Source organism: Calliphora vicina, chromosome 4, assembly GCF_958450345.1.
Source record: "Calliphora vicina chromosome 4, idCalVici1.1, whole genome shotgun sequence".
Classification (NCBI taxonomy): Eukaryota; Metazoa; Arthropoda; class Insecta; order Diptera; family Calliphoridae; genus Calliphora; species Calliphora vicina.
In genome coordinates this window covers 103,242,864-103,269,330 of record NC_088783.1, presented here as the reverse complement: position 1 = coordinate 103,269,330, position 26,467 = coordinate 103,242,864, and the positions used below count along the sequence as shown (strand labels likewise).

Below are 26,467 nucleotides of genomic sequence, written 5' to 3'. Positions count from 1 at the left end.
GCATAGCTGCTTTCAAAAAATTAAGACCTTTTTTGTGTGTCCCAATATGTTCTTCAATATTGATATAAATCTAAAAAATCCCAATTTTGGGATTTTTGGAAAGTTTTTTGGGAATTGTGGGATTGTCATTAACAATTCACAAATATCTTTTTTACTTTTGGATTTGGATCGAACGTTTCTATATAAGTGTAAAATTTCATTAAAAACGATTCATAAAGAAAACTTTTATTGCATTTTAAAAATTAAAATTTTCCAAAAAAATCAGTTATAATTTTTTATTCCCATATTTTTGGAAAAAGCCTTCTATAATTTTTTTAATTCTTAAAAATTTTGTACTTTTATTGCATTTTAAAAATTAAAATTTTCCAAAAAAATCAGCTATAATTTTTTATTCCCATATTTTTGGAAAAAGCCTTCTATAATTTTTTTAATTCTTAAAAATTTTGTACTTTTATTGCATTTTAAAAATTAAAATTTTCCAAAAAAATCAGCTATAATTTTTTATTCCCATATTTTTGAAAAAAGTCTTCTATAATTTTTTTAATTCTTAAAAATTTTGTACATTTTTGAAAAGAGGACTACACGTTGATATATAATATCTTTTTCGCTAGTCTCATGGCTTCAAAATACATAACTCACAGTAATTAGCTTCATCTTGTAGTGTTCACCGGTATTTGGTTAAGCAGCAGTCGGCAAGGCAGTGCAAAAAAATGTATTACAAAACGGTAAGATTTTATAATTTACTGTTCGTTGTTGATTTCAAAATCAACAACAAACATTGACTAGTGGAAAAGAAAAGATATACATATTATATATCAACGTGTAGGAAATTATGTCCTCTTATGCAAAATTTTTAAGAATTAAAAAAATTATAGAAGACGTTTTTCAAAAATATGGGAATAACAAATTATAGCTGATTTTTTTTGGAAAATTTTAATTTTTAAAATGCAATAAAAGTTTTCTTTATGAATCGTTTTTAAATAATATAAAATCATCCAAAGATTGTTTTTATTTAAATATGTCGGATTGTAAAGGAAAAATATTTCGTTTAGTGTAAGAAATTAAAAGAAAACATAACGCCACTCACGATTCGAATATTTTCGCATATTTCTACATGTTTATAGGCCGTATGATAAATATAAATGTGATGAAGGTAATAAATAATATTTATCATGCGTCTATGAGAATCAGCACATGCACAAAATGGCGTTCGTGTCATAATAAACAAATTTGCAAAAATACGCTTAGTCAAATTCTCCAAATTTTTTGAAATTTGACCTTTGGGTCAAAATAAGGAACATCAGAATTCATTTTAGAGGTAGGTTCCTTGCGCAATATTTCTTATTTTGATCGCTAGAATACGATTTTCTTTGTCACTTCGGCGATCAATTCGACATCCTTAAAATTCTTTAAACTTATGTAGATCTCGTCCTATTTCCAACATTTATTTAATGAGCCAATTAACATCACATAATAAAACAGCTTTTAGATAAATGTTAGTTAAAGCCGAGTGTTCATTAAAAGCTTGGCAACCCCTTGAAACACACGCACACACTGTTGTAGAACAGAAACAACTCGAAAAAAAAGAAACATTAGCAAATTGTGACGACAGTATTTGCGACCACGACACAATTTCCTAATAACCAAAACTTTTTGTTTCTATCCACAACCACTTGAATGAAGAGAACTATAATGGTATGACGAGTATAAACAGAGAAAGAAACTGACAAGCGAACGAACGTACGAACGAGCCTAACGTGCATGCATGCAAGACGACTTGTGTAGGAAAACAATGCACAAAATGTGCATTAAATATTAAAATGCAAAAGCTCTGGCTAACAACAAGAGCAAGAGCGAAAGCTTTATTGTGTTTATATGAAGAATGCCAACAACGTTAGATAGATAAGCTTTAAAACGTATGAGTACTATTTTGTTATAAATGAATAAAAAAAAATATGAAAAGCAACAGCAATAACAAAGACTAGAAGAAAAATAAATAAATCGACAACAACAACAACAATGCTACAAACACATACTTATGTACACCAGAACTACATTGAAAGCGCAGCAAATGCTGCATTCTCATCAAATATTCATGTGCACAATTAATATAAAAGATGACGTCATCTAGAAAAAAGCTTCTACTACTTAAACTGCACACACGAGTAAGAGTATCATAAAGTGTTTTGTTGCAAGTTTTTGAAAACGATTTAAGGTTTCTTCATTTCGCCCTCTTTCTTTTTTTTTCTTGTGGCCGAAATCAACATTTACTGCAATTTTAAGGTTTTTACTTAATCCGCCAAATACATTACGCAAGTATTTGGTTGATGTGGAATATGACGCGAAAATCGTTTAGTTTTGTCGTTTAATCGGTTGCTAACTTAATTGTTTGTTTGTTCGTTCGCTCGTTTGTTTGTTGATTTGTTGGGTTCTGGCGATTTTTGTTATACTATTTTGCATGCAAATCTGCAGTAAACACGGCAGGCTGGCAGGCAACTGCATTAACAGCTTTTGTGTGTTTCGCTGTATGAGTGCCTATGTGTCAGTGTTTTTGCGCGCTTTTTCTGTGCGCTCAGTTTGTACTCAACAGCCGTTGAGTTAGGTTGGGCTTTTTTACTTGCTAATATTCTAAACTGCACACACTAACGTATTTAACGCGCGCGCTACGAGCAGGTAAATAGTATAACGAACGAACGGCATAGAATAAACATTTTTGTAAATTGCTGCAACCTAGATTCGAAAACTCTTGCTACTAAAAACGCGCCCGTCACCCGTACCCCCAACGGAAAACATACATACAGACATATTAAGTGTATTAAGGTTATACCTACGACGTTAACAAAGAAATACGAAACGGCGCCATTAGAAAGACACTGCAACATTGACAGTGTTACAAATCAATTAAACAACATTAAGTGGTTACAAAATCTCAACCATTACCACGTCAGACTTTGCAACCACTGCTGCAAGTGCAGCATTTGGCAATTATACTACTAGTACAACTGCTGGTAGTGCCAACAATATCGCAACTGCAACTACATTCACCCCCACTACACCCATCAACTACTACACCAGCACCACCACCACCTCCAACACCCACTGCGGTAACAACACAGCAACGATGAGCAGTCGTAAAGATGATCCCGTATTCAATGTGAAATTTGTGCAACTGGTCGAATCGAAACCTTGTCTATGGAATTCAACTTTACCCGAGTATAGTAAAAAAGATGAAATACAAAAAGCTTGGCAAGAGGTGGCCAATGAAACAAAAGATACGGGTAAGTAACCACAACAAGAACATCATCAACCATTTACACATTGTATGATATGAGTAAATATGTACCTACATACATATGGATGTATGTATGTTTGTATGTACCATGTAAACCTACTGCAATTTGTGTGTGCAATTACTCAGTCCGCTGCAATTGACTCAATTTGCTTTTGCACTGGGTCGTTTTAGTCGGACGTTCATTCGTTCGGGCTATTCATTCTGTTGTCGTTAATTTATGTATGTATGCATGTGTGTATGTTGATTTCTATGTAGGTTTTTTTGTTTGTTGTGAACAGTGGTACTCTCTGCATCAAAAAAACGGCGTATGTTAGGATCTGTGTACCCACATGTACTATGTATTTGATTTTTAGTTTGTTGATACATACATGCAGAAAACTCCAAAATAAGTATGTTTTCTTGGTACTACAATGCGGGAAACCCCCATTTAACGATTAATAGAACAAAGAAATAAGAAAGTATTGTCACACAGTGGGTTTGAATGAAAAACAAGTAAGCGTACTATATTCGGCAGTGCTGAATCCTATATACCCTTCACCAAATTATACTTCAAAATAAAAATTTTAAATATTTTTAGGTAAACAATTTTGTTTTTTTGTTCCAATATGTTTTTATATTGATAGAGGTCCATGTTACCTTCGACAAAAACCAACCGACCCACTCGAGGTGACGTCATGGCATCCCATACCATAACGTTGCATCCACCATGTTTGACTGTAGGTATAATATTCTTTGGATCAAGTGCAGTCTTTGGTTTTCTTACTTTCGTCGGTAAATATAACATGATTCCAAAAATCCATACCTTTGTCCATATGAGCTTTAGCAAACTCAAGCCGAAGTTTAGGATTCTTCGCAGAAATTAGTGGTTTTTTCGTGCTGTTCTGTTATTAAATCCATTATCATGTAAATTATTTATAATTGTTCGTGGAGTAACAATTTTATTGGAACATTTTTAGATGTGTTCCGTCAATTTTGGGGCGTATATTTTCGGATCCTGGTTCACTACTTTCAAAATACTGGTAATATCACGTCATGCTGTTCTGTTATTAAATCCATTATCATGTAAATTATTTATAATTGTTCGTGGAGTAACAATTTTATTGGAACATTTTTAGATGTGTTCCGTCAATTTTGGGGCGTATATTTTCGGATCCTGGTTCACTACTTTCAAAATACTGGTAATATCACGTCTCGAAAGCTTCTTAGTTCTGCCAGATCTTGGCTTATTTTAGGTTCTATTGGTGTTATTATAATTTTTTATGATCGTCTGTACAGTAGCCGGCTTAATTTTGTTGTCTTAGCAAATTCTCCATAAGATTTATTTTCCTTTCGGAGATTTACCACCATATTCCGAACTGGAATACTAATATCTTTTCAATTTGCCATTTTCAAGGATAAAAATTCAAAACAATTCCTTAAATATCACTTTGACCACTTAAACAATTGTAATTTCACTGTTTCCATCGTACTGTTCTTGAAAATGTTTCATGTTAGATTTTCATTGATTTAAATATTCAATGCCAACTTAAGTGCTGAATGAACAACGTAGCTGCAATTCCAGATGAAGAAAGTGCAATATCATTCTGCGAGCGTATTATTGCCAAAATCGACGCGATCAAAAAAGTTTTTCCAGCAAAATAAAATCCCTCCAGTTCCATATTTCACAACTTTCATAAGAGTATCGAACGCATATTTATGTTGCGATTCAATAGTGGAACGTTTTTTTTCAACTAATTCCCTCAAGGCATCACATTTATATTGTTTTTCTCATCGCAACTCTTGATTAAATGCGTCGTGCATCGACGATTCCGAGCTGTCATGCCTAACTCAGGTAATACCTTGTTCGACATCATCAAGCACATGTCCTCAATTAATATCAAAGCTTCGTTGTAAATTTCCTCACGCAGTTGCAAATTTTATGCAAAATATCATCATACATGGCATCTTTGTATTTAGTCCACAAATCAGTCGGTTTGGATGGGAAGCATTTTGTGATTATTATCTAAAACAATATTCGTATTTTATGAGCATTTGACAGCATCTCCGATTGTGTATTCCCAATTAGTGTCATTCTCTAAAAATCGCAAGCGTCGACACGCTTTTCTATGTATATGTGTCACACAATTCACCATTTATAGTTCACAAATCTTGGAATGATGTTGAGCCGCGAACGTTGACTAATAGCGATATTCCTTCCCAAGCTATTTTAACGGCATGAAATAAATAGTAAAAATTGCCGATACTTATTTTGGAAATTTTCACAATTTATTTTCATATTAATAATCTCCCACAAGTTTTCAATGGGATTAGGATCGGAAGATTGAGCAGGCGAATAAAGAATTTGAATCTTATTGCTCTGTTGCCAAGTCTTACAAACTTTGGAGGTGTGCTAAAGATATTTATCCTGTTGGAAGCTCCTTATAAGTGGCATCTCTTCACTGGCATAAAGCAACATTACATCTTTCAATATAGCACGGTACATGAACCGATCCTTAATCCCATAAATTTTATCAATTGGCCCAATTCCTTGACCAGAAAAGCAACACAGACCATTACATTGCCTCCTCTATGTTTAATTGTTCCTTTGCAATACTCTGTATTTCTACTTTTGCCTTACTGCATCGGAACTTTTTAAGTTGTATTTTGATTCGTCAGAGAACAGTTCTGACACTCCAGTCGATGTGGGCTTTGGCAAACTCCAGTCTAGCTTTCTTGTTTTTGCTATTCGTCGGCTACATAATCCTGCTTCTACTGCTATTCTACGGATTGTTCTTAAGCTAACGCATACTTTGACTAGCTGATGCTATAGGATCTCTTGGTATTGCTCTTTTGATTCAGGAATCATCATATCCTGGGTTTTACGCTGCCGTCGTCTAGAATGAAACGGTAATATGCGACCAGTCTGCATGAACTTTGAAATGAGCCTGAAAATTCATGACGGGGTAAGACCGACTTCCAGTCTTTTCTGGAGTACTTATTCCTTGCCATTGTTTTTTTTCACAATAAACGGTATAAAACTTAAATTACGCCTTCCTTTATTTTTATCTTCTGGAATTCTTAAATGCATTCGTTATGAGTCCCGTTAACTCACATTGCAAATATTTAAACATCTTATAAGAGTGTGCTTTTGTTTTGTCCGTTTTTATATGATTTATCATTTTGAACTAGTTTTTCATGAAATTATCTTTTATTAAATGAATATTATATGAACATTCCTCTTTATTTACTCATCCATTATTCGGATATTAGTGATCGTACAATTCTATGTTTATAAATATAGATATCTACACACTTTATATTTTGATGTTATGCTAAAATGGTCAACTCTCGGTTCTTTGCGGCTTGTAGGAGGGTATTTACATCGCTATACCCTGTTCAGTCCTGGATGTTTTTCAGCCATGAAGTTTCTTTTCTGCCTCTACCACGTCTTCCTTAAATTTTTCCTTTAAGGATTCGTTGTAAAATGTTGTATTTATTGTTCCTCAATATGTGTCCTAAGTATGAAGTTTTCCGTTTATTTATAGTTGATATTAGTTGTCGGTCGACATTCATCCTTCTTAATACATCATCATTTGAAGCTCTGGCAGTCCATGGTATTTTCAGAACTCGACGGTTGATGTCGTGACTGGCCAACACTTTGTTGTTGGCCAGAATATATGTTGAATAATAAGGGGGATAGTATGCAATCCTGCCTGACTCCTCTTGAGATGTTAATTTCTCCTCAGACATCAATTCATGCCGTCTTTCATTAATTCCAATAGAGGTTGGAATTTCCATTAGTTTGTCATGTTTGACCGCATCGAAAGCTTTCTCATAATCAACAAAGCACATGAAAACATCTTTCTGAGCATCTCGACAGTTCTGAATTAATATGCGCTTCTCGTGTACCCATGCATTCCCTGAATCCAAATTGCGATTCCCCCATAGCAACTTCGGTATAAATCCTTTTGTGAATAATTCTTAGAAATATTTTTAATGCATGACTCATCAGGCTAATTAGTCTGTATTCATTGCATTTCTTAGCATTACCTTTTTTTGGTATGGCGATGAATGTTGATTTCAGCCAATCTTCTGGATAAAGACCCATGTCGTATATATACATATATGATTAAATAGTTTGACTAGAAGTTGTACGTTATTGCTGTCTATTAGTTTCAAAACTTCAGAGGCGATTTCGTCTGGACCTGTTGCATTTTTGTCCTTTAAGGATTTGATAGCATATTCCACTTCATTTCTTGTTATTGGTGCTCCTGTCATTGGGGTATCCATATTGGGTTCAAAAGCCGATCTTCCATTATCAGTGAAAAGATTTGCTACATAATCCATATGAACATTAACAATCCCAAAAAAGATTTTTTATAAAAAAAATTCTGACTTAACCTTCGCTTTACCTAGTTATGACCAATACTGCATATATAAGATTTGTATATTTTCAATTAATTTATGTTAAAAATTAGCAAATATTTAGTTAATAATATAAACAAACATTGATAGCGAATAGTGCCAAATAAGTAACGAAAAAATAATCAGCTGTTTGAGTGATACCACAACAACAATTTGATTAAAACATATTTATTTCTTTGCGTGTATATTTCGCATGTATGTCACCAACTAACTAAAAAAGAGTATGAGTAGAGTACATCATTCCACACATCCATATTTCTGTTGTATTGACGATGTACTCGCAGTCGCTGTCGACGTTTTTGTTTTGGTGTACTTGTTGTTGCTGTTTTTGTTGTTATTATGTGTAATTGTTCAAATGGGTATTTTACTTACCCATGTACGTACATACATACATACATTTTTCTTCGCGTGTGCATGACTCGCGACATTGGAGGAAAATACATACTTGCACGTTTAGTTGTTGTTGCCTGTTTCTATTTTATTTTCTTAATGTTTTATTTTATTGTTGGTCTTCTTCATTCGCAACAATACTTATGAAAAGCTTTTTTTTTCCTTGTTTATTTCTAATATTTGCATTTCTGATGCAGTTTTCATGTGTGAAAATCTGTTGTTCTTTATATTTGATGTATTCTTTTTTTTATATTATTATTATTGTTATTTTATGTTTCTGTTTAGTTTACGCATTAACTTCTGAGCTTTGCAATTTATATGCATTGAATGATGACAGCAGCGGCAGTATTTGAGCTTTTAGTTTAATTTTTTTCTACTTAGCAGCAAGTAAATTTAGTTAGATTGATTTGTAAATTTCGTTTTTTTTACTGTTAGACTTTGATACCATATGCATGTGTAGTTTATACTGATTTAAGTGTTTAACTAGGTTCTATAACCCGATTTATTCAATTGCTGGTGAGTTCGTCATTTCAAACTTGACATTTAATATAAAATATTCACTAAATGCTTCAGATCCGTTTAGCATTGACCTTAAATTTACATACATATGTACTTATTTATGTTTTCAATTTGACACAATAATTTGTATATTACAGTAATTTTGACTTACCTGCACAACCAACTTTGCACGATATTTTGTGCAGGTAAGATAAAAATGCAGTTAACCTTAATACACTTACGTGCTCATTGATGCTGGTAAGTGCATTTAAGTTTACTGTCCAAAAAAGCAGCTAACGGCAAATAATTTACATGAAGCTTTGTGATTTTTCCGTCTAAACATAACGACAAATTTGTTATTTTAGCTACATTTCAAATTATTAAGAAGTTGCAAACTTCTCATTTTTTTCAAAATCGTATTTTCCTTATTATGTTTCGATTTAATTTTGTATTAGGCAGCTAAATGAAATGGTAAATAAATACACAAAGCACAAGTTTTGTGCACTTATATGCAAAATTCTCTTAAGTGAAAGGCAGGTAAGTCAAAACTACTGTATTCCTTTTTTAATCAGACTTGCATAATTCAAGCCTGACGAATTGACTCCTGCGTGCCGGATATTTATCGGTTAATTGAAATTTGATTTGAAAGTTATTTGATTTTTTTTTAATATAATGAAAATCCTAAAATCTATCTATCGATTACAATTTAAAAGTTTCGGTTTGTTGGAGATTGTTCTAAACAATAGATTCGGTTCTGAAAAAAAGATGTAAGTCGGATTATAATGATTTTTATGATCTTAAAAAAATCAAAAAATTCACTTTTGAGGCTCTCTGTATATTTCGTATTTCCTCTGTAGACGAACTATATGATGTAATAAGATGGGGTTTCGTTTGATAAATTTATATTGAACTCCGGAGTTCCGTAGTGATCTGTTCTTTCTCCTTCCCTTTTGAATTGAACGATCTATTGGGAATCACTTCAAACCCAATTTATTCTTTAGCGGATTGGTCATAAACCATTATTTCAGAGATCTCAACCTCAATAATAAATATGGATGACCTCACTACACATAGTAGGACAGAGGAATATAATGTGGAAATAAATCTGTAACTTCCGATTTTAATCAAATTTCCCCTGGTTGTATATGAGGTGTAGCTGAGTTTAAGTTTTGGATTTGAACTTTTACAACCCAGGAGGCCCCTCCTTGAGACCCCTAAATCGGGTAAATGAAAAATTATGTCAAATTTTTGTTATCGATCCGGTTTGAAAACTTATACATATGTATATCGTCCCCTTATTAAAACAATAGTGTATAATTTTTTTGTCATTTCGAAATAATTGAGTTTACAATTTTTGTGTTAGTAGACATCTAGAACAAAAGTAATATTTCAATTGATCTTTTGACCCACTTTGTGTAAATAGAATTTCACCAATTTTTGACCACAAACATTATGCAATAAAAAAATAAATTGTTTTATTGAGGGGACGATATATGGAATCTACTAAAAGAGATCTACAAAACATATCGCTATAACAACATGTTATCTTATAATTTACTATGTATTCGCATTTGAAAATTCAAATTTCAAGTTTTTTTTATATGTTATATCACTATATCACTTTTTCAAATCGGATCGAGAACAAAAATTTTGGAAAGATCCATGTCAAAGCGGACAGCAGTTGGATTTACCATCTCCGATTTTAATGAAATTTACCACATACATAATATTTCCAATATGTTTCTCATATCAGTGACTTTTTCAATGAAAACTCATTCCGATGTAAAATAACGCGATTTGAAAATTGAAAATTTTTTTAAAATTGTCTAAAATTATATACACATAATTGCCCATAACCTCGAAGCTGAAAATTGACCTTTAACCTTTTGGAAGTAAACAATTTTATTCACACCATTTTAGGGACAATATCTTTGCTTTTAAAAATGAATCAAAGAATATGTTGGACTTTGAGTAGCTTCAAAGTTATGGGCAGTTATGTGTATATAATTTTAGACAATTTTAAAAAATTTTCAGTTTTCAAATCGCGATATTTTTGAAATGGAAAGGTTCTCCGATGAAATGGTCATAGATTTGAGAAACCCTTTGGAACCGTAATACGTGGTAAAATTCATTAAAATCGAAGATGTAAAATACCAAAATAGCAGTTTTCTGTCAGTTTTTACATTATTTTGAATTATTCATATCTTGATGCTCCGAATCCCAAAATTCAAAACTATACCTCCTCAATAGACATGTGACATTTTATTAAAATCGGACTGCACGTTTAGAAGTTAGAGATTTACTTCCACTTTTTTTAGATCATCCACTGAGCGACAAAATTATCTAAATTTAATCGGATTCAATTTACCCCACTTAAGACTCAAGCTAAATTGACATAAAAACGATTTAAGAGTTTACAACTGTCATGTCTTCGTATGGGTAATGACCTTTTTGGGGATTCAGATACCATTTTGATTTTAGGTACAAGAATTCGATTCCTGTGAAGTTGACTGGTTTCGAATTTTACTGTTGCGAATTATTCCAGAAAACACTAGTAGAACAAAGTCCCCTACTTTTGATGGCGACACACCATTTGGTATTTTCAAGTATATAATTTATTTTGGCCATTTAGGTAACAATGACAGCTTTATAATGAGTGTGTTTTGCAGATGTTGTATTATAATAATTTGTAAATTTTCTAGATCAACATAAATTTTATCTCTTAACTATTCATTCCTTTTTCTAAAAGGCTTAAGAAATTTTTTTTCAATTCATTTTGAAAATGATTAAAAGCTAAATAAAACTGAATGAAGAAAAAACATTTAACTCAATTTGTAGTAGATTTGAATCAACAAAAATTTAGTAATTCAAAGTTTTCAATTTAAATTAATCTTTTGAAGGAAGCTAAAGAATTAGATATTGGGAATGGATTTACGAAATGAAAGGCTGACATTTTTTAATTACCGATTAAGATTTTAGTGAATTATGCTCAAATTTAATAAATTAATACGAAGCTCTGTATATAATGATTATAACACAAAGTTTTTATATGCAATTTTGTTATAATATTCATAGTTTACAGTATTATTATATATTTCGGGAATAGCCGGGTACACGGGAATGAAGAGAAAAATGATACCGATTCCCGGGAATCAAAAAAGGTCGGCAAATTAAAAACCCTAAATACTACACACAGAAGCGCTACAATCCCGCAGTAATCGGTACATTTAGCAACATACAGTGGGACAGAATCGAATTACGTGGGCGTAGCCAAGGAGCATTCGAGTTTAAGTTATTAAAATAGGCCATACAAATGCTCCAGGGGCGTCGATATGGGGGCTCAAAGATTTTAATATTTTTGAAAAGCGCAAGGCTAGGTCTTCAAAAAACATGCTTACGTGTGCTATTTATCTCTTCTGATTTTCGAGTTATAGGCATTTAAAAATTTAAATTTTAAAATTTGGCCATACCTTGGCCCGCTATTTTAAAAATATAGGGCGTAATTTTGGACTGAATGAACTCGAATTTTTTTTGTTAGTTAGACAACTAAATTGGCAATAAAATTTAGGTAAATATCTATTATGGACCCAAATAAAACGATTTTCAATTTAAATATTCAAAAAATAGTTGATTTTTGCTTTTTTAATTAAAAAAAAACTTTCTTTAAGAACATATAACAATTTTATGTTTATCTGAAATATATCTTTACGGAGAACATTTTGATATAAAAAGCATGTCCTATTCCTACACCCTTCGGAATTTGATAAAGATTTTATTATATATTCATTGAGTTTCTAAAACTAAAATTTATATCAAAATTTTAATAGTATTGCAAATATTAGGAACAATTTGATCCACATTTATTCCGAGCTATATTTTTTTGTTTAGATAAGTTAATTTTTGGTCTTACAAAAAAAAATTCAAGTCAATACCTCAATTAGATTCAAAAATATGACACTTTCCTTAGAAATGCCAGATTTATTTCCAAAAAATTTTGATTCTGCCCCACTGTGCAACACTAGTTTATGCCCTTGCGCTTTTATTTTACCTGCTTCAGATTTCCTTGTAAACATTATTGAACTTGTGGCCTATTTGGAAACAGATTTTGGATATTTTGGGTTTGTATTGTTTGAAAAGTATCCAAATTGTTTTACAACTTATTCAAAAATTTTGTTGTCTTAATTGATTATGTACTCTATAAAAATCTATTTGTTTCTATATGCTTAAGGATTCCCAGAATCGTAGAAATAACTATCAAAAATACTTTTCTGTCTTACTGTAGCTAGCTTAAAAGATCTTAAAAAGTTTCCATTATGAAATTCTTATTGTAATATAATACGATTTACTTTGAATAGCTTTATGTTGCACATAAAATTCTGCGGTATATACATGGACTCATAATAACTGCAGTTTAGTTTGATGTAGATACATACACGTTTCTTTTTGAAATAGGTACAACAAATGACATTGTAACGATTTGACTTTGAATCAGTATGGGTTAAAGTGTAGATTTGCTGTTTCTCGCAGTTTTTATTTGCAAATTACATACTTATATATCTGATAACTTTTGCTTGACGCTAAAACTACAAGTATTTTTGTATTTTATTTATACTACTAAATACAGATGTACATTTATGTACATATATACACAATTCATATTCTTTGTGGCAGTGCAAATTGAAACTTTTGCAAACACTTGGCATTTGTTGCAAAGCAATGAATAAAAAAGAGCTTTTTCCATTTTTTCTATTTGTTTTACTCTACTCATCTATGCCTGTCTGTGTAATAGACCATTTACGATGACGCTGTGCTTTATGCACTTTTTTGTTTGTTGTTGTTGTTGTTGTTTTTATTGCAAATGAGAGACTCACTGGCTGTTATTAGTCTACTAGAACTTGCATTGTTTTAAACAATACAAAAAAAGAGCTTTTGCGTTAGTTTTATATACAAACACCCCAGCAGTTTTACAAGTAGTCAATGTATCCCTTAGAGACAGTAATTGTCTGATCACTCCAATTTATATAATTTGGGTCATTCTTCGTATTGCAGAGAAAAGTCAATTGGTTACTTTACACATCCAAGGTAATCTAGCGTAGAGTCAATTGCCACTTTAGTGCCTCTAAGTAATCTAGAGCGTAGTCACTTAAAAAGTTTATACTGGTTTTATAAAAGTTGTGTTAATATAATTCCCATACGGATGATTTTTTTGGGTGAATTCAATTGCCATTTTAGTGTTTCTAACGGTATGGTCACACATGGCAAATATTTGACAAAAAAGACGTAACCGCTAAATAAAATATATTTTAATTTTTTTATTTATTGTCAAAATCTCTTTTTACATAATACAATTCAAAACAATTATTTAGTTTTATTTTATTTGATGCTGTTTGATCTAAAAAAACACTTGTAAGAGTGAACACGTTAAACAATTTGTGCTATAAAAAGTGGTTACGCTTTTTTGAGTAAATATTTGCCATGTGTGGCTCTTAACGTAAATAAGTCTCCTGGGCCAGATGGCATATCAGCGCTGGTCTTGAAGCAGTGCTTTTCGACGTTAGCTCGTCCATTAGCTAACCTTTTCAGCACTTCATACCGTGTCGGCGTATTTCCAGTATGTTGGAAGGTTGCTAATGTAACGCCAATTCCTAAAAAGGGTGAGGCTAACAACCCTGAAAATTATCGCCCAATAGCAATTTGTTCTGCACTTTCCAAAGTTATGGAGAGTATGGTTAACTACCATCTTGTGAAATATTTAGAGTCCAACAATTTACTCAGCAACCGGATTTCGTAGAGGACGCTCTATGGGAGACTTGCTAGCCTTCCTATCGGAAAAATGGTGTAGTTCCATATACCGTTTTGGCGAAGATAAAGTGGTGGCTCTAGATCAATGATGTTCAGTTCATTGTGCTTTCGCGCTGAGTAACAACACACATATTCTTATTCTCTTTAAAAGAGCATAACAAATGTCTCATTTTTTCAGAAATTCATTAAGATTGTTGTTGGTTGGTCTTTGGACGAAGCATAGCAAACACACGCGTTTCAATTACAATTGAACACAAAAGAACAAAGTCAGAAATAAATAAAAAAATTGAGAGAAATTCGGCCGTATAATGTATATTCTTTTATTTCCTTAAAATTTAAATTACATTCATTTAATAAATTGGTTATATCTGGCAAAACTTCTAAATCTAAACATTCTTTATTTTGTTCTTATTTTAAGTGTTTGACATTATGTTTGCTGGGTAGCTCTCTCACCAATACATCTTCATTTTTATTTTTGAACATCACTGCTCTAGATATTTCTAGGCGTTTGATAGAGTATGGCATGATGCGCTTTTAGCAAAACTTATTGCTTTTGGTGTCGGTATTAACTTCTCTCGATTCATATCGAGCATTCTCAGAGATCGCACTATACGAGTTGTTATAGATGGGATCTCATCAAACGAGTTCAAGATAAATTCAGTTCTTATTTTAAACTATATTTCTTATTTTTCTAAATGACCTTCTACGTCAAACTTCCAACCCTATCTATTCTTTTGCAGATGACAGCAACAGTTGCCATTCATATTCATTCAGTTACAGACCAAGCCTTTCGGAGATTGGGGCAATGAGGCAAAATATGAATGATTCCCTTCATCGGGACCTTCTGACTATCTCTGAATGGGGTCGTGCGAATAGGGCGCTTTCAACGCTCGCAAGACTCAGTGTTGCATTTTGAAACATAAACGAACAACATACCATGTCGCTTCATATGTATTTATGGATGGTGTAAATATTGTGGAATCAGACACTCTTGATGTTCTGGGCATGAGAATACAATGTGATGTCCGCTGGTCTAAACACATTTTCAAGTGTTGAAAGAAGCATTCAAGTGTCTCGGATTTCTGAAACGGTGTAGGAATTTCTTCACTCCATCTGATCTCCTCACTATTTACACCACCTATATCCGACCGAAAATGGAATACAACTCCCATGTATGGGCCGGTGCTTCAAAGTCTATTTTGGAGCTTTTCGACCATGTACAGGAGAGGGCGAAGGTGATTATCGGTGTCAGTGGGGTATCCAACTCTATTGATTCGCTGGAGCACCGTCGTAATGTGGGCTGCGTTTCACTGTTATATCGATACTACAATGGAATATGTTCTGATGAAATTAGGGAACTTGTTCCTGATACCCGCAAGAACACATCCATTGGCCAGTGGGCCGCACAACACACTACAGAGAAAATTCGTTCTTTAGCCGTACTGTACGTATGTGGAACAAACTTCCCGCTGAAGTATTTCCTGTCATTTTCAATGTAGGAAAATTCAAATCTAATGTCCACAAACACTACTCCATCTTTCCTCCCTCCCATAACCTATTTTCCTAGTTCCAACACAATGCTTTGCATGAGTAGGTGTCATCCCCTGAGTGCTGGTCCAAGAAGAAAAAAAAAAATTATGTAATTAGTGGCTATTTATATACCTAGTGGCCACCCTAAATCAGGGGTTCTCACAAGCTTTTGTTTCACAGCTCCGTCACCCATTCCATTGAAAGCACGGTACACTTTTTGTTCATACTCAAAAAATAACAATTTCCTTTGTTAGGCAATACAGGTATGTACATATACAGCCTAACTACAAAAGCATTAAAGTCGATTTAAAGTCAATAAAGTTGACTATTGTTTTAAATTTCGTACCATAAAACAATTTTGAAATATAATTTAAAATGTTGTTTTATTATTTAAAAAAAAAGCTTTTGGTTTTGAACTTTTACATACATTTTTTTAATTTTTTGAAACTTCTGTTTTTATTTACATTCATTAAATAATATTTTCAATTATTTGAATGTATACTTATGTTGAAAAAAGTTTTGAGGCTTTTTTCAAATAAAAACAATGGTTCTATTTTAAAATAAAATCGACTTTAACAAAAATTAACATTAAAATTTCTTTCATAGTTAGGGTGATAATTTATAATTCTTTTAAGCAATTATGAAATCAAGATTTCTTTGTGACTACACCATTTCAAGTTGAAAATGAGAAACTACATACTGATATTGGGAAAATCAAATTAATATTGCGTGAATTGAAAACAAGAAATTCCAATTAATATTCAGAAATAACTAATTAAAATTCAGAAAAGCAAACTAATATTGAGAAAAAACATTTGAAAATGAGAAATGCAAATTTAAGAAATGCAATATTGGGAAAATATAAATTGAAAGTAGAAAAATCCAATTTCATTTTGAGAAAATAGAAATATATGTAATTCAGAAAAACACGTTTATGTTAAAGAAAAAAAAACAAATTGAAATCTAAATTAATATTGAGAATATACAAATTGAAATTCAGAATAGCTAATTAATACACCGTACGACTCTCAATATTAGTCACGAACCGGATGATATACATCGAAAACAATAAATTAAATGGATAAAAACTGCGTTTTCAGTTTTTCATTTCGTGATCATGTTTGATTTTAAAAGGACTTCAAATTTTCAAAGGAGTATATTTAAAAAAAAAATGTTTTAAAATACTTCTGATCATCTCACTATGCGAAATTTGGTGTCAAATGATCAAGAAGAGTTGTTAATTGTTTCGTATTATTTTTATTTTATACCGTCAGGATAAAAAAATGTCAAAAATGTCATTTAAAATTTTTATCCTTGAATATCCATTTAGATTTCCAATAATTTTTTTTCAAAACAATTTCCAAAATTTCATTCTTTAAGTATTAAACAATATTTTAAATTTGCATTATATTATTTTTTATGTTTTATTTTAATATTTCATTCGAAAATAATATAACAAAAACCAATATTTTTTTAAACATCATGTATGTTTCTCATCTTCAATTTTCATTTTCTGAAGATTAATTTCGATTTCTCAATTTCTTCGCGGCCTCCCTGAAATGTTTATACGGACCCCTAGAGAACTGACATTGACCCCATTTGAGAACCGTTGCCCTAACTGATACGTAAATTCACTAGTTCGTGACAGTCAACCAGAACTGCTGGGTCATTTATGTACGTACGTACAAATGTGCGAATATTATTTTTATAGTTTCTTAGAATTTCAATCATTTCTAGTTAAACATTTTCTTTTTAATTGTTAAAGCTCTAGAAATTTTTGAAATTTAGAGTAAGTTTTCATCAATTGATAAACTTATGCTAGAGAATTTCAAATTGATTTTTAATGCTTGCATTTTATTTTTAATAAATGCATATGTATTTACATTGTATATACGAAATTCGAGATATTGTATGAATTTTTCATAAGGTTTCAAACATTCGAAAAAGATAACAAAGACATTTTTACAATTGATGCTACTGGAAAGGTCTTTCATGATTTTAACAAAAGTAAAAAAACATTAGAAATATTCCATTTACTGTAAAAACATCGTGTCACATCGGTCTTAATTGATTTAAACGCATTTACGAGGATACAATTTGTGTATGTAGTATTTCTCTGTGAGGTACTCAATGAAATCGATTAACTAAATCAAGACTAGATAGAATTCAGTGAAATCAGTACTGGATACAACCTATGACATTCAGGTACACAATATGGTTTGCGATACTTTAAATAGATCGTTCATATATCTATGCCAGACACTTACAGAGAAGGTGACTGTTTCCTCCTTCCGATATCTCGGAAACTACGACAGGAACTATTGAAAGGAAATCAAAGTCTGCTAGAATACTTACCGATCACTCAGTCTCCCAGTCACTATCCCCGAAATATTATTCCGTTTTATACCCTCTCTATTCCAGCCTGGAAGAAATATCAAAGTCCGTAAGAGGCGTCATGTATTAAGACTTTTAATTCTGGAGCGATGGAAGCTAATACAAAAACCTAACATACAGAGCCACTAAAGCTGGATATAGCCATTAAATAAATGTATATTTGAGTTAGTTGCAATAAGTGTCGAGAGCCTCTGAAAGTATAGTGCGTAGAGTAACCATTCAATTAATCCCGATGCTAACAGTTCTATGTATTATGTACAGTGGATCCACAACATATTTCCTTTATATTGCAGCCCGCCAAACCAAAGATCTATAAGTCAATATTGTACATATTATAGCGGTTTATATCTACTTGACCATTTTGTACCGAACATATTGTGTTGTATTTTCAGTTTCCACGAACAACTTCGCAGTGTTCGATAGGTAAAGTTCAGAGTCCCGTATCTGTGTTAGTTTGAGTATTTGTTGTAGAAAGAACCGGGTTTGCTCGGGTTAATTTTCTATTAAATTTTCTATTTAAATTCAAATATAACGGTTTTATCGGCTGGTTTAAAGTTTCGTCATGTTTCTCAACCTTTCTATTTCTGGAGACTTCTAATTGTGGAACATACAACATAGAATAAAAGCTTTGAGTTGATCATTGTTTGTAAGTATGGCATTACTAAATTATTAAGCTGCTAACATTTACATTGAAGCTACTAAAAGCTCCGGAATTTGAAGATACTAGTTTGTCCGTTAAGAGCTACTCGAAGGTAGATGGCGCTGCGTTTGCAGTCGTTAGTCAGTTTATGATAGACGCTGTTAGAAGTAACATTATAAATTGTGTGTTAAAATAGAGTGACTGTTTGAATTGTTATGTAAATTTAGATAAATAATGTGCAGTTTCAATTTTTAAACTATTGAACTGCTTTTAAAAGGTAGTAACGTAACACTATATATTTTTTTTACTAAAGCAAACACAAGCAGCAAAGCATTTTGGCTTGTCTGCAGAAAAATCGAACACTTCTAACCATCTAACTGATAGCCCAGCGCTTGATCATCTAGTCTAAAGGAGTACACAATAACACCTAGCGGGTCCGCATAAAGCAACAGCCCTAATTCCCATATTCTTCAAATTGTCAATTGTTAAAAATTTAACGAAACAGTTTAAACGTTAAGTCATTTTGCTGAGCCCTTGCCATTTTCATTGAATTACAAGTTACATTACTTACAAGTTGGCTGTGCTCAGGAAATAATTAAGAAATTAAAAAAAGATCCTAGTGGTTTCCATACCAAAAAGTACATTTATAATGTACACGAATTTACTTGAAAAACACAACACACTTTAAGGCACTTAGATGATGTTTATTCGAAAAGCGTCTCTGATAAACTCACTCACGACTGCAACCTCTGCGACTATTTATAACACTGCATTACCATCTAGAAAGCTCTTTAACTGTCAAAGTTCGAATATTCTAGATCATACGCCATCTGTGGTGTACTTTCTACAATGTTCTTTAACTGAATATTCGAATACAGCGTTGCCAACTTACGATCAAATAAACTGAAAGCTTTTATTTAACAATGCCCACAGATATGTTACAGTCTGCCATTACAGCACTGTTATTTGAAAGCATTATGCTACTTTTAAATCAGCCCTTAAAATCGTTATATTTGAATTCAAGTAAAATTTCGTAACACTGCCCCCCGCTTAAGCCTGTTCGTCCCGAATAGGCATAGATTCACTTCTCCCATAGGCGGCTAGTCGTTCTAGATGTACGACCTTCATTTTAGATCTCGGGCTCTTTTCTTTCTGTATTCTGTACACCACGGCGTTTAATTTCTTAATCACCCTGTATGGGTTTGTAGTTTGGGAGACAGTCCTTTCTTGCGTTGTGGGTTATAAAGCAGTACAAGTTGGCCTTCATTAAATCCCTCAGAATTCGCTGCTCGATCATATCTGGCTTTCATTTTGTCGCTGGTAATTTTTATTCGTCTGCGTACGAATTCGTGAATTTCGTTAAGGTCACCTTGCTCTTGGGAAGTGTTTTCATTATTTGATGAGGGCTTAATATCGAATTCTAAATCACCAGGTAACTTGAGTTCTGTCCCGAAGACAATTTTTGCAGGTGTTCGAGAGGTTGAGTCATGAACAGCTGACCTGTATGCCAATAGAAATTTTGGTATGTGTTCATCCCAGTCCTTCTGGTGAGCACTGACCACTTTTCTTAAATATTCCTCCAGGGTGCGATTGAATCTTTCGACCATGCCATCAGATTGAGGATGCAGTGGCGTTGTTCTGGTTTTTCTTATTCCGTATAAGTCGCACATTTCCTTGAATACGGCGGATTCAAAATGTCTACCCTGATCCGAGTGCAACTCCAGTGGAACACCATAGCGACACACCCAGTTGTTCACAAATACGCTTATAACCGTTTTAGCTTCCTGATTGGGTATTGCATATACCTCTGGCCATTTGCTGAAATAATCCATAACCACTAGAACGTAACGGTTTCCAGCATCACTGACAGGGAAAGGGCCTGCTACATCCATCGCAATCCGCTCGAATGGCGCACCTGAGTTATACTGCTGAAGTTGTCCACGACTTCTTCTTACTGGGCCCTTCGCTGCTATGCATTGTGGACAATTGGCTACCCAATCGGCTACTGCTTGCTGACAACCTGTAACGATTCTTCTGTCGAGGTGTATCTCCTTTTGGGCAGGTCTACCTAGTAATACCGGCCGTGCTCTGGGTTGGGGTGTGTTCTTGCCCAATCAGAGTTACAATCGAATCGAAAACAGGAAACTTTACTTTAGGTAGCAAGAAAGAATTTCACAATTTCTACAAAAAGCGATTCTCCATGTAAAATAAAAGTAATAAAAATTATAAATTAAAATAATAAACAAACATAATTATTATTGAGGACCTTTTTTGAATAGAGAGATGGTAACCTCTATTCAATTGTTAACCCACCCACCATGCCGAATACTTCATTAATATCAGCCCAAAATCTGCCATAACCTAGTCTATTTCCATGCTATAACTTCACCTTTCGTAATTAGTACGCAAAAATATTTAAAACTTCATAATTACACAATAACACAATTTATTAATAAACAAAGTAAACAAAATATTTAAACAAAATTTAAATGCAAAATTGTTATGATATAAAAAGAAATTGACAAAATATGGTCACCTTAATATAATGTGACATATGGAAACAATATATTATGAATCTTTTGAAATATGAAATTATTATTTTTTTTTCCTTTCCTTTTTTATTTAGTGTGTCAATTAATTTGCTATATATATGTATGTTTAATTAAGTTAAATTTATTATTAATTTTCGTTACTTACTCTTAAACTTGACACTCGTATCTGCAGGCGCCGGAAGATGTAGAGTTTGAGTTTGGCAATTCAAAATTAAAAGTTTTTAGATATTTCCTTTAACTAATTAAACGTAATGCTGATAGTGTAAAAATTTAAATTATATCATATTTAGGTGACCATCACAAAACAATAGTTAAAATTTAAACAAAAATTAATTATATTTTACGTTAAGTTGATTTAAATTGTGAAATGTAAGTTAAATTTGGCTAATAAATGTTAAATTACTAAAATTTGATTAATTAGTTGAACTGAATTAATTACGTTAAAATTATGTTAAGAAAATTAGCAAAATTAAGTTAAATTAGGTGAAAATGTAACTTGAGATTAAGTTTTAAATGAATCAAATCTGATTTTTCATTTGTGTTTTCAAAATTAGAAATATGAAAATTAGTTTTTGATGAAAAGAAGCTGGTCACTCTAAATTTTGAAATTTTGAATAATTGTATTCCAAAATATATTTTGTTCTCGATGTATTTTGTATGAAATATTTCGTTTTTGATTGTTTTTTTTTCCAAAAGATTTTTCTTGTGCAATTATGTATATGCTGCAGCCAAAATATGTTTTTTTTTTCTTTTTGTTGCAACTTACCCTGGACATTCAATTTTGATCTATTGCTATGACCAATATTATAAATTCTAAAAGAAAAGTTTGACTGTCACTTATATAATAAATTTACCAACAAAACTAACTGTCTTACCGTTAAAATCAATTAGATAAACTTATTCCTCGCCTTTTTATTGATAAATAAAAACCAAATTCACAAATTCCCTGCTTCTTAATAAAATTTGACAAAAAAAAAAACTTTCAATCACCTATATATTTTCTTGTTAAATGAAAATTTTAATTTTACATTTTGAAAAGCAAAATGAATAGCCTGCTCGATTAAAATAAAAATGTTTCCAGTTTCATATAGATGTATAAAATTTTAAATATCTTAAATAAGTATTTACACTGAACAAAAAAAAAAATGAAAAACAAATTTGGGGATTAACTAACATCACAAACCCACCCAATAAAAACGTTGTTTTAGCTTCTCTAAGGTTTTTGTCACACCAAGATGACCACCACTGGTCCCGTCATGAAACTCTTTCATTACTTCGTTTATTTTAGAGGATGGTACAACAATTAGATTTGTCACTGTTTTACCGTAAGCACTTTCCCATATGCGGTATAAGCAGCCATTTAACTATTGTAGACTATTACATAGGGCCCAATATGATTTAATCAGAGGACTTTCGGCCGATATTTCATTGCGGGCTGGCCTTCTTCTTTTGCCGATATTATTTTTGACAGTATGGGGTCATTTCTCTGCGATACAGACCAATCTGCACTGGACTCTATATGCTTGGTACTTCAAGATGTTCTCAAGACTCGCAGGGATAACTTTCGATTTCAAACTGATAACTAGATAGTTAGCTGATGATGTATATGTATATCTAAATTCTCTAGTTGTTAGAACCTTTCAATGGTTCTAACAACCTCATGCAGAGTAGTCTCCGTTGATCGATGTTTTAGTCGATGAGATGAGATTTTTTAAGGTTTTCAACAGGAAAGATGTCCCTATGATTATTGGAAGAAAAACTATCAATCGCCCATGAAATTTTGTCCTAGATTATATTTTCATTGTTTCAAAATGAGGCTCACTGTAGCGCAATTCAACATTAGCCATATTCCAGTGGAAAAAACAAAGATATATACCAAACGGTTATCAAGATATTCCCAACAATAAAGCTCCTTTTTTGTGCTGTTGCTCTATTTTTGAAATTAATTTCAAAATACAATTATTATCCAGATTACATATTAGTAAATATTTCAATACGCTCATATCTTGCAAATAGTTCGGAATTTTGATTTACTCTCTGAGGTAAAGTTGTAGCCCTTGTCATAAAGTACAAACATATAAAATCAAAAAAACTTCATCTTCAAGATCAAAATCGCATAAAAACTTTAAAATTCCGAACTGTTTGCAAGATATGAACCTGAGAAAATGATCACTTTTATTGCAAAAATGATACCGAGGCCCCAAATATTTGGGGGCCCCAAAAAAAGTGCATGACTTTGGGCAAAACTGGTACACACGGGTATTTTTTTTTTGGTCTTATATCACGTAATGGTGTCCGTATATGGTTATTACACCCTTCACCTTCGTGACAAAAGTTTATATAAGTTTGTAATTTCCACAATATAATTTTCCGACCCTATAAAGTATATATATTCTGGATCCTTATTTTCTGAAGACCCCAGATATCTTCGGGATAAAAATTAATTCTGTCAGGCATGCTTTCGAGAAGTTTCCTATTTAAAATCAGCAACATCGGTCCACAAATGGCTGAGATATGAGGAAAAAACCAGGACAACCTCGATTTTTGACCTATATCTGGATTACAAAGTCATTAATGTAGACAATATGGATATCTAATGATTGATATTTCAAAGACCTTTGCAACGACGTAGTATATAATACCATAGTAAGTTGGACGTACAATGGTTCAAAATCGGAAAAAATGTTTTTTTTTCACCAAAAAAAAATTTAAAAAATCAAACATTTTTTAAAAATTTAAAAAAAAAGAATTTTAAATTTCAAAAATTTTAAAATAACAATTCGAAAAATTGTTTTTTCGAAAAATGAAAACTGCAAAAAAAAATTAGTTTACCTAAAAATATTTAAAATTTGTATTTTGAAGTATAATTTGGTGAAGGGTATATAAGATTCGGCACAGCCGAATATAGCTCTGTTACTTGTTTTTTTTTCGTGTTGCACTATGTTATTATTCGTGTTGCAGAATGTTTGTTTTGATCTTCCTCTGTTGGCATTTTCAACGCTTACGCAACTTACGACTTGGTGAAATTTGTGTTCACAACCACAATAGTTGTATCATACAACATACAAAATACAACTATGTTGTGAATTGGACAATTATATTATGAAATAAAGAATTTTGAAGGAATTATTTTCATTGAATTATGTAGATTTTGTCTCGTAAAAATATGTCTTCGGAAAACTGTATTTTTATAGTTTATTGTGAATGAACTTCAGCGTCTAAAATTGTTTATTCACTGTTAGGTCTATTTCAAAAGATAAAACTGAATACTTTTAAAAGGCACCACGTTTGTTTTAATCAAATGACGTGTTCCAATGTTATTCAATACTGAACATTGCTAATTTTTAACGAAAATGTCCAACATTCGAGGTCTATAAAATATTTAGTGTATAAATTATATAAGTCATTATTCAACTACTTCTAAGTAATATCGATGGCATGTAACAGTCATTGAAATGTATGTTATTCAAGTAATTAGTATATAGTTTTTTTTAAGGCTGTTCATACTCAACGCGGTTTTTGTTACACTATTAAAAATGATTGATTTAATGCAAAAGTTATTTATTTCTTTACCAATTTTCTATTTAATTTGCATTTCTCTTTTAACATTTTCAGTACGAAACTGTCGGGAGCGATGGCGTACAATACGCAGCAGTTTTCTACGTTCTCTAAAGTTATCACGCACAAGTACGGGCCGGGGTAAACGTAAATATTATCTCTCCAAGTACTTGCAATTCCTGATACCATTCACCAAGACTCGTCTGAAAAATAGCTCCACCATAATTGCACAAAGAAAAGCGGCAGCAGCTGGAAATATTCCTCCCATGACACGTATCAGTAACATGCCCATTGTCAGCAGTGACGACACCAAAGATTCTAGTAACTCGGCTGATGTGGCGGGCATAGCAGAGGGAGACGTTGTGGTATCATTACATGAGGGTGCAATAGTAGGAGGAGTTGCCATAGCACAACATGCACCTCTGCCATTGCCTCAGCCGCTAAATTTGCAAGCCATTAAACAAGAGAAAGATGTTACAACAAGTGGCACCAACACAATTATGCCACCTATGGATCATTTGCTGCAATCATTAGATCATCAAAGGCATTTTGTAAACAATTCAACATCTGGATGTATAAACAACAGCAACAATAACAACCATAATAACATTAATAATAACAACATCACAAATCCCACCATGAACAATAATCTAAACACTACGAACAATGGTACTCCAGCTATGAATGCCACCAATCATAAAAATACTAGTAGCAACAGCAGCAACAATAACAGCAACATCATCAGTGCACATCCTCCTCAAAGTGGCCCATTTCCGCATCCAACAGAAACACGCAGTTCCAGTGCGGTGGACCTAACGGAATTTGCCGAATGGATAAAAAGTAAAAATGAACATCAACGCCATTGTTTAATGACAACTTCACCTGACGCTGATCAATCATTTCTCAATAGCTTGCATCCATATTTGAGGGAAATGTCCGGGAAACAAAACAGACGCTTTCGCCAAAAGGTTGTGGCTCTGATCGATGCCGTACTGGACAATGCCGACTGAGGCTTTTCTCTATATATATTATATTGTTTTCTCTTTTCAGCATTCTATTCTTAATGTACAGACACACTTAAATCCATATATATATCGTCACCGGAAATGCCAAACAGCGTAACATCATTGCAACAATTTCTATAGTGATGGGCAAACAACGATTGCAAAATTAACATAATTTCTGACTTAGAGAAATGCACATAGAGCGGAAACTAGAAAAAAACTCAAACTAAAAATTACTCAAAATATTCAAACATACGAGAGTGTTGTTATTGTTTTTACATTCATTAATTTTTTACAACTGAATTAGGTCTATGACAGCAGAGTTTCCGATCTATGTGTATTTATCTATGATTTCTGATATGATATGTACTAAATTTCTCCTAATATTTCCGAATTTAGATTT

General features: G+C 32.4%; 1 protein-coding gene across 1 annotated transcript; it reads left to right on the top strand.

The window, feature by feature from the left end:
- Positions 1 to 2,566: 2,566 nt before the first annotated feature.
- LOC135958878 (type-2 histone deacetylase 1) lies at positions 2,567 to 26,174 on the top strand. Its single transcript, XM_065509812.1, has 2 exons — positions 2,567 to 3,278; positions 25,118 to 26,174. Exons 1-2 carry the CDS (start codon positions 3,122 to 3,124, stop codon positions 26,068 to 26,070), a joined length of 1,110 nt encoding a protein of 369 aa, XP_065365884.1. The 5' UTR covers positions 2,567 to 3,121; the 3' UTR covers positions 26,071 to 26,174.
- Positions 26,175 to 26,467: the final 293 nt, after the last annotated feature.

Coding starts and splice junctions, on each gene's coding strand:
- LOC135958878 (XM_065509812.1), top strand. CDS start 3,122: ATGAGCAGTCGTAAAGATGATCCCGTATTCAATGTGAAATTTGTGCAA. Junction 3,279..25,117: donor CAATGAAACAAAAGATACGG/GTAAGTAACCAC, acceptor TAACATTTTCAG/TACGAAACTGTCGGGAGCGA.